Source organism: Priapulus caudatus, unplaced genomic scaffold (assembly GCF_000485595.1).
Source record: "Priapulus caudatus unplaced genomic scaffold, Priapulus_caudatus-5.0.1 Scaffold540, whole genome shotgun sequence".
NCBI classification, from domain to species: domain Eukaryota; kingdom Metazoa; phylum Priapulida; class Priapulimorpha; order Priapulimorphida; family Priapulidae; genus Priapulus; species Priapulus caudatus.
Genome location: NW_014577601.1, coordinates 48,140 through 57,352, shown reverse-complemented (window position 1 = coordinate 57,352; position 9,213 = coordinate 48,140). Strand labels below are relative to the sequence as shown.

General features: G+C 48.6%; 2 protein-coding genes across 2 annotated transcripts in view; both read left to right on the top strand.

The window, feature by feature from the left end:
* Window positions 1-7,332, top strand: part of LOC106811439 (serine/threonine-protein kinase MRCK alpha-like) — an 82,112-nt gene extending 74,780 nt beyond the window's left edge. The window contains exons 22-31 of the mRNA XM_014815053.1: window positions 110-253; window positions 911-983; window positions 1,234-1,302; window positions 1,717-1,791; window positions 2,391-2,548; window positions 3,238-3,400; window positions 3,991-4,098; window positions 5,082-5,260; window positions 5,768-5,878; window positions 7,171-7,332. Of these exons, the coding sequence (XP_014670539.1) occupies window positions 110-253; window positions 911-983; window positions 1,234-1,302; window positions 1,717-1,791; window positions 2,391-2,548; window positions 3,238-3,400; window positions 3,991-4,098; window positions 5,082-5,260; window positions 5,768-5,878; window positions 7,171-7,332 (1,242 nt within the window). The remainder of the gene's footprint in view (window positions 1-109; window positions 254-910; window positions 984-1,233; window positions 1,303-1,716; window positions 1,792-2,390; window positions 2,549-3,237; window positions 3,401-3,990; window positions 4,099-5,081; window positions 5,261-5,767; window positions 5,879-7,170) is intronic.
* A 1,577-nt stretch (window positions 7,333-8,909) lies between these two features.
* The window catches only part of LOC106811438 (serine/threonine-protein kinase MRCK alpha-like), a 13,634-nt gene continuing 13,330 nt past the window's right edge, over window positions 8,910-9,213 (top strand). Inside the window, exons 1-2 of the mRNA XM_014815052.1 lie at window positions 8,910-8,935; window positions 9,048-9,115. Of these exons, the coding sequence (XP_014670538.1) occupies window positions 8,910-8,935; window positions 9,048-9,115 (94 nt within the window). The remainder of the gene's footprint in view (window positions 8,936-9,047; window positions 9,116-9,213) is intronic.

Genomic DNA, 9,213 nt, shown 5'->3' with positions numbered 1-9,213 from the left:
GGATACGATGGAGGAGCGAGGCGAGGGAGAGGGAGAGGAAGCGGAGGAAGGTAGGGCCCCCCTCCCCGCTCGCTCTGCTCATGCGTGATGTGTGTGCGCGTGCACGCAGATCACAACGTCGATGGTCGACCCGCCGCGGCTGCGTCACTCCATGCTCATGCTCGCCGACAACGAGACGGAGAAGTCCAAGTGGGTGCAGGCGCTCAACGAGCTGCATCGCATACGCCGCAAGAACAAGCTGCACGACCGAACGGTAAGCGGCGCCACCCGGCGGCGGCGGCGGCGGCCGGCGGCCGGCGAGGCCTATGGTAAAGCTCCCCCCTGTGGTAAATGTCCCCCCATGGTAAACCTCCTCCCATGGTAAATGTCCCCCCATGGTAAACCTCCCCCTGTGGTAAATGTCCCCCCATGGTAAAGCCTCCCCCCATGGTAAACGTCCCCCCATGGTAAACGTCCCACCTTTCTCTACGTTGCTCTTGTGGGCAGCGTAGATGTCGGGTCGGGGTCGTGGTTGCGACATGCCCTACTTGACGCTCCCGCAGGGCAATGTAGAGGGTGTATGCTTTTCACGGTGGGGTGTGGGGGGGTAGTATGTTACTGTGGCCTCGTTCGTCGCCGGACGCCTGATTTGCCAATTTTTTTCGCTCCGCGTTTGGCTTTGTGTGCCGCTTGTTTCGCTGTCTCCCAGCCGGTAGTTTGTTTGCTTGTTTATTTTTTCATTATCCATCCGCGGCGAGTCACACGCTCTTGGCAGACGACAACGACGACGACAAGGTAAGGTTACAGCGGCTGCACCTTGCGGCAGCGACGGTTGTTGAGTGCTGAGCGCTGTTGAGTCGGCCTGTGAGGGAGGGACGGGAGCGAGTTTGGACGGAGATTGTAATAAGGCACTCGTTCGAACGTGTTTCAGGTTTTCCAAGCGAAGGAGGTGTACGATAACACACTGCCGATAATCAAAAACGCACTGTGTGCTGCTATTATAGGTGAGCATACTCGTATGCTGCTACGTCTATTTACACAACTGATTGTCTGTTTACACTAGTAAATTGTCTTACAGTAAATTTAAAAAAATTTATTGCAGAACTGGTGTAAGGGAAAAAAGTGAAGTATGAAAAGTACCTCGTGATTCAAGTTCGTGTATACACAAAATTCATATTTAGTTTTATTACATAGTTCAATAGATTAGAGTTCACTTTGCATTGTGTGTTTATTCGAGCATTTCCCTAATTTTAGATCAAGAAACTGTGGTATTAGGAACTGATGAAGGTTTATACCTGCTGGAACTAGCTAGTGATGGTAAGTAGCGGAGGGCGTGCATGCATTTATGTTGCGTGTGCGTGTGCACCTGAGTTTTTCCTGTGCACGCGTGTGTCTTGTGTTGTGCGTGTGTGTGTGTGTGTGCGTGCGTGCGTGCGTGCGTGCGTGCGTGCGTGCGTGCGTGCGTGCGTGTAGTTGCTGCGTGGTGCTTTTATGCTGTGCGTCGTGCGGGTGCGTCGCTCGGTGGCCCGCATACATGCATGCATGTGTTTTGTGATGTGTTCGTATGTGGCATGCATTGTGTGCTGTATGTGTGTGGCGTGCATGAGGGTGCGGCCATGGTCGCCACGTCGTGTGCGGCATGTGTAATTATAAATACGCTCGTGCGTCGCGTGCGTGTGCATGTGATGCGCCGTGGTGTGGTTCACATTAGCTGTCCTAATTTTGTTATGATATCTACAGCTCAGGATGAAGAGAATAAACGAGTATCTCAGATTGACTTCATCGAGAGAGCGTTGTTAGTCATACTTACCGGTGAGCGATCGTTCCTTTGCTGCAGAGTACGGCATCAGTCTATAAACTCTCACTGCTCTCTGGTCGACGATCCCCCACATGTATTATCCAGGATGAGTATGTGGAGTGCCCGAAAAATAATTATTTGGGAGTGCAATTTTTGTGTGTTTCAGCCAAGACCGTCGTAGGCGGTCTTCCTGAATGCCGTATGCGTTCACGGGGGGGGGGGAATTTTTAAATTTTTTAAATTTTTTATTTCTTTGGCCGTACAGTTTGAAAACTCACCGTGCAAATCACGGCTGCACGGCTCGCTGGCTAATACGTTGCCCCCCACGCATTCCTGATTTCAGATCTTTGTGTGATATTTAGTGAATAGATTTTAGATTTTTTCTCGAATTCTAGTGTTATAGGTATGGATGTAGTGAACAACAAATCATTACAGATATACGAAATGACGTCACATGTCATTCGCGTCGAATGCTCTTGTATTGTATCAATTTCATATTGACATAGCAATTTCTTTTGTTTTCTTTATTTCACGAGATCATCGATTGCTACTAACTTAAAAACTATAACATCCATGTTACTTCATACTTAAACATGACGTTTTTAATCTGCAGGCAAGCAGCGTCAACTACGATTGGTGCCAGTGCTGGCACTAGAGGGCGTGAATGTAGACTGGGTGAAACTGCCAGAAGCGAAGAACATCTCTTACTACTGCATTGGTAAAATCCACCAGGGGACGCCACCATGCGTATTCGTGGCAATAAAACGGCAGGTTGGTATCAAAGACATTTGTAGTAAATGTGGCACGTTCAATCTGTGATTATAAATAGCCACTTGCCTTTGCAAACGAGATGTGATTCAGTTTAATTTGTGATACTGTTTGATAACGGTTACCAGTATTCTGTTGATAGTATCTGTTTAGTTAGCTGTTCTCAAACATAATACAACAACTACTGCTCTCTACTATAATACACACCAGTTAAAAAAATATAAATACATATTAATCAATTATTCATCCAATTGACACGCTTCTTACCGGTATTTGTCTCCTCTCACATGTGCTATCACATATACCTACCACACACATTTCTTACCTGTACTATCACATATACCTACCTCACACATTTCTTACCTGTACTATCACATATACCTACCTCACACATTTCTTACCTGTGCTCGTCTCCTCTTACCTGTGCTATCACATATACCTACCTCACACATTTCTTACCTGTACTCGTCTCCTCTCACCTGTGCTATCACATATACCTACCTCACACATTTCTCACCCGTGCTATCACATATACCTACCTCACACATTTCTTACCTGTGCTATCACATATACCTACCTCACACATTTCTTACCTGTGCTATCACATATACCTACCTCACACATTTCTTACCTGTACTCGTCTCCTCTCACCTGCACATCTCACACCTGTATGTGTCGATCCGCGTGTACAGGTGATCATCTACGAGATCACGCGCACGAAGCAGCGACACAAGAAGCTGCGTGAGCTCGCTCTGCCCGCGCCTGCGTTCTGGATGAACCTCGTCGGGGACCGTCTGTGCGTCGCCACGCAGGCCGGCTTCTTCCTGTTTGCCGTGCTCGGGGACCATCACCACAGTGAGTGTCGTCATCATCGTCGTCATTATCATCGTCACTGTCGCTGTTGTTGGTTTTCTTCGTCGGGTCTTCGTCCCGTCGGATGCGACGGAGGGTGTTGCTCCCGGCAACCGGGAGTGCGCGTAACGACCTTAGTGCTTTGGCGTTGGGCAGAGATGCGGGACATGTAATGATGGACGAATGGAAATTCATTTTCGAAAAAATTGTGCGCATATCAATTAACGTTTATATCAGTCTCTAGTCAATCGATGTTCAATCGATGTTAAAAAACGCCTGCGTGTTAATTTAGTGTTCTCGTGACTCTACATTCGATCTATATGAAAAAAAATGTGTGTATTAATAATTGAGGGGATTACGCTGCACACAGGTATAACAAACACATTGTCAACGTTAATGAGCGCTGCGCATAGTAACACAGGCTTCTTCGAATCCTCAGCCTCCTCATCTCCGCAGCATCGCAGCAATGCATCTATTCGCTCACCGGGATTGAATGTGAGATTGATTGACTCGTTAACGTTGACAATGTGTTTGTTATACCTGTGCGCAGCGCTCGTTAACGTTGACGATGTGTTTGTTTTACCTGTGCGCAGCGCTCGTTAACGCCGATGACGCCAGCCTGAAGTTCCTGACGGCGGGCTCGTATGAGCCGATGACGGCGGTGAGAGTGTCTGACAATGAGTTTCTACTCGTCTTCAACAGTGAGTGATGCCTGCTGCCTCCTCCCCTCTCTGTTCTTGTCTAACTACTGTTAGTGTGGCAACTGCTACTACTGCTGCTGCTACTGCTGCTACTACTCATTCTGCTGCTACTGCTGCTACTCCTGCTACTACTGCTGCTACTGCTGCTGCTACTGCTGCTACTGCTGCTACTGCTACTGCTGCTGCTCCTCCTGCTACTACTGCTGCTCCTGCTGCAGCTGCTACTACCACTAATGCTGCAGCTGCTGTTAGTGGAGGTGGTGGTGGTGGTGGTGCTGCTGCTGTTAGTGGAGGTGGTGGTGGTGGTGCTGCTGCTGTTAGTGGTGGTGGTGATGGTGATGGTGATGGTGATGGTGATGGTGCTGCTGCTGCTACTACTACTAACGCTGCTGCTGTTACTGCTGTTAGTGGTGGCGGCGGCGGTGGTGGTGGTGGTGGTGCTGTTGCTGCTTTTAGTGGTGATGATGGTGGTGGTGCTACTGCTGCAACTGCTGGTGATGGTGGTGGTGCTAATGCTGCTACTGCTGCTGATGGTGCTGTTAGTGATGGTGGTGGTGCAGCTTCTGCGGTGTTACTACTACTATTGCTATGTTAAGCCTGGGACACACCATGCGAATTTATTCCCACGTCCGCAGCGAAAATATCAAACATGTTTGATCGCTACGAATTTCATATTTTGGTGCGGATGAAATTCGCAGCGAAATTTGCCCGCGCTTGAGCGGACACACCATGTGAATTTCGCTGCGATTTTACATGGGACACACCATGCCAATTTATTCGGACGTCCGCAGCGAAAATATCAAACATGTTGTTTGATCGCTGCGAATTTCAGTGCGGATGAAATTCGCAGCGAAATTCGCCCGCGCTTGAGCGGACACACCATGCGAATTTCGCTGCGATTGTAAGCAGACGTGCGAATAAATGCGCATGGGGGTGTCCCCCGCTTTACTGAGCAGTAATCGGTGAATCATCCATCGTTGCAGATCTGGGTCTATACGTGGACAACACGGGGCGGCGAACCCGGGAGGAGGAGCTGATGTTTCCTGCCCGACCGCAGGCGATCAGCGTCGCCACACCCTTCCTCATGGTGTTCACCGAGACGCACATCGACATGTTCGACATCGGCGCCGCCACCTGGGTGCAGACGATCAACCTGAAGGGGGTGAGTATACGCGGCTCGGCATGGCTGGAATTCCGCGGCGAAAAACATTCGCGTCTACCTCGATATAACGTCTCAATTATTACAGTGACGACATTGAAAAATGTGAAAATAACAGACAATGAATGTATAGAAATTTTTTGTCTAAAATTCTAACTGAATTTTTCAAAAGAATAATGGGGTTTAAATGCAATAACAAAGCAAATGTGAAGCAGTAATGCTCATATGGGAACTAGTCGTACGAAACAGGTAGTAATAAATAAAATCTCGACTACTACCTATACTAATTTCTCCATATATTCTATTCCACTCATTTCGCTGGTATGAAGCCATTAAAAGCGGCTAGTACAACGATGCTAGCAGGGTGGGAAGCTGTGACGTGTTGACATCGTGGGGCATTCACTGTCGAGTAACACGTCATTAACTAACGATGCTAGCTAACGAGGGTGGGAAGCTGCGACGTGTTGACATCAGCTCGTATGGCTTCACGTCTCTGTGGTTGCGTTGCAGTCGAAGCCGCTGTGTCGTGACGGGTCGCTCGTGCTCAGCCAGTGCTCCGACCTGCCTCGCCTCCTCTTCATGAAGAACATCGACGTCGGTGAGTCGGTGGCGCCACCTGTCGTCTCGCCGCGCGCGCGAGGCAAGATGGCGGCAGCGTTACGGCGACTGCGGCATGATTGCACGCGCGTCGTTACGAGCTTGAGCGCGTTAGCCATTGTGGTCGTATCTAAAGATGAAACGTTCTCAGTCGTAACGTGTTCGTTTATTAGATAGTTGTGTTAAATTTCCTAAATCTGACTATGATCAAGGGTTGTCTTGCTAAGCATATGTCTATGTTGTTGTATGTGCACAAGCACATGCGTGCGCATGAGGATAGCTGCCTTTCCTTGTTCCAACGTCCCTCTCGATCGCTCTCCATCTCTCCCTCTCTCTCTCTCTCTCCCATCTCTCTCTCTCTCCTTCTCTCTCTCTCTCTTTCTCTCCTTCTCTCTCTCTCTCTTTCTCTCTCTCTCTCTCTCTCTCTCTACCCCTCCGTGCATTAAAAACCCCTCACCCCGCGGCCGCACCTTACATGTCACTCTCAGCGGTTGAGTGGAGCGCCGCACGCGTTCTTCCCGTCAGCCCCCTCACCTCCCGCGCGCACTACGATGTCACTCTCAGCGGTGGATGCGAGGCGTCGCACGCGTTCATTTCCCTCCGTCATCCCCCGCAGCGCCATCTACATTGTCACTCTCGCGGTGAGTGAGCGCCCAACCGCATTCCCTCCGCATTCCCCCTCCCCCCGCCAGTGCTGTGCCCTTATCTACATGTCACTTCAGCGGTGAGTGAGCGCTCGCACGCGTTCATTCCCTTCCGTCATCCCTCACCCCCGCGGCTGCACCTTACATGTCCTTTCAGCGGTGAGTGAGCCTCGCACGCGTTTCATTCCCTCCGTCACCCCCACCTCTCCGGCAGTCGCCCTACAATGTCACTCTCAGCGGTGAAGTGAGCGCTCGCACGCGTTCATTCCCTCGTCATTCCCCCTCACCCATGCAGCGCTCTACATGTCACTCTCAGCAATTACGTTGTAGCGCATGCAATTCCCTTCCCGTGGTCCGCCTGCTACCCCTGCCGACACCCCCTTACAATGTCACAGTGGTAACGGTGCCGCATGGCGTTCTGTCGGCCCCCTCTTCCCCTGTGATGCTGATCTACCTGTCACTCTCTGCCCAGTAAACAAGTTTGTGCATTCCCTCCTTCGCCCCCTCCCCTTCTGACAGTGCCCCTATTCCTTGTCCTCAGTCCAGTAAGTAGGCATCGCGCGCATATAGTTGCTCCAGTCGTCTCCCTTCCCTTGATCGCGCGGTGATTTCACGCTCTGCATCGGCTGGCATCGCTGAATGTGAAACGTTGGTTGCTAAGCCTGCCAGTAGGGGGCAGCTGACGGGCGAGCCTGGCGCGCTGGTCTGGCACATTGCAGTGGGCTCCACGACCTTGACCTCGACGAGCCACAGATGACAACACGCGCGGTCGGCTTCAACAGTCAGCTGTCGTTTCCGGTGCGCAGCGCGTCGGAGCTGGGCGACAAGGGCTGAAGGTCCGGCTGCTGAGGTAACGATGCTAACGATGCTTTACGACACTAACGAGTCGATGTAATATCGGAGGCATTACAATTCAGAAATAATTTCAGATTAGAGGCCTTGCCCAGATATAAAAACTGTTAGAAGACAAAATCATAAATAGTCGTAAGTACTAAGGAAAGTCTGTGAGAAGGACATTACTGAAGGTTTTAGAAATACCATAATGGAGGCAATTCAGCTGAAAATCAATTCTTTCAGTAAGATTACTTATTAAGATTGTTGACTTATGCAATACATTTCAAGCGATCTGCCTTGGACTCTCTCTTTATCTCTCTGTCTCTCTGTCTCTTCGCTCTATCTTATCTCTGCTCTTGCTCTCTCTCTTGCTATCTTTCTCTCTCTCTCTTTTCTGTTTCTTTTCTTTCCCCCACTCTCCTCTGATCTGTATCACTCTCTCTCTCCTCTCGTCTCCTCTCTCTACTTCTCTCCTCTCTCTCTCTCTTCTTTCTCTTCTCTCTCTCTCTCTCTCTCTCTCTCTCTTCTCTCTCTCTCTCTCTCTCTCTCTTGCTCTCCACGCTTCTCTTTCTCTCTCTCTCTCTTCTCTCTCTCTCTCTCTCTCTCCTTCTCTCTCTCTCTTCTCTCTCTCTCTTCTCTCTTCTCTCTCTCTCTCTCTCTTCTCTCTCCTCTCACTCTCTTCTCTCTCTTTCTTCTCTCTCTCTCTCTCTCTCTCTCTGAATCCAGAATTGTATGTATCCTTCTCAGAATGCAGGAATTTACATTTCAGGTGACCCAATTTTCAAAAATTTCAGACCCCCACCCCTTATTTTAAATTAACGTAATATACTCTTTACTATCACAGATTTTGTTTCAGTAAAGTTGTTTCTCAGTTGGATGTGGTATGTTATACATGTACGTCATAAATTTGTAAACATAATTAAAGGGAGTACATGCATATGCCTAACTATCTATGTACTTTGCACAATTTCTGAATAATCTTATATCATGTGCATGTCTAGTCTTTATTTTTAATCATTATCACTACTATTTTGGAGTAATCTACATGTATGGGTGCTTATGCATGTATAAACTGCTTATCAATTTTAACATGCATTTCTCATTAAAAACTCAAAATATTGTTCGCATGTGATGTAACTCCAAATATGTATATTAATAAAACCATTTGTGGTGGATCGGGATGGGGGATGTAGGGGTGTTGGGAGACCATCTAACGCAAAAAATATTCCTATTTAACATGTATTTTCTCATCAAAATTCCAATTTTCCTCCTATTTTTTCACATCTGAAATTCCTATTTTCCTATTTTTTGAGCGTCACTTGTCACTTGACGCCCTGGATTATCCGATCCGTTCACACTGCATCGTACCAAGCAATCTTCTCGAATGGATTTCAATGTAGCTTTACTCCTGATCATGATTGCCTTTGTGGTAATAGATCGTATTGTTCGCTTTATGCTCCGGTGAGGGAGATGGCTATAGATCTCGAGGTGCTAATGTTATTGTTATGAAACTGCTAGGCCTATTAGTAAAAGAATGAGGATATGTTAAGTAGCAACAAGCTACAAGGCAAAACGCTATGAAACACATGGCATACAAGCCAAAGTTAGTAGCTGAATCTAATGAAACCAATGTGGCTAACCAGGTGCGTGCAATGGCAGTTTTAATGATGTAATTGTTTCTTGTGTGAACTGAGAGTTTTGCGTCGTTGTTGCAGAGCGGCCGTCGTCACAGATGTCCTGGCTCGACCGGTTCCTGAAGGAGACGTCGACGGGTCTAGCAGCGGTAAGTGTGAGCGCTCGCACGCGTTCATTCCCTCCGTCATCCCCCTCACCCCCCGCGGCGCCACCTACATGTCACTCTCAGCGGTGAGTGAGCGCTCG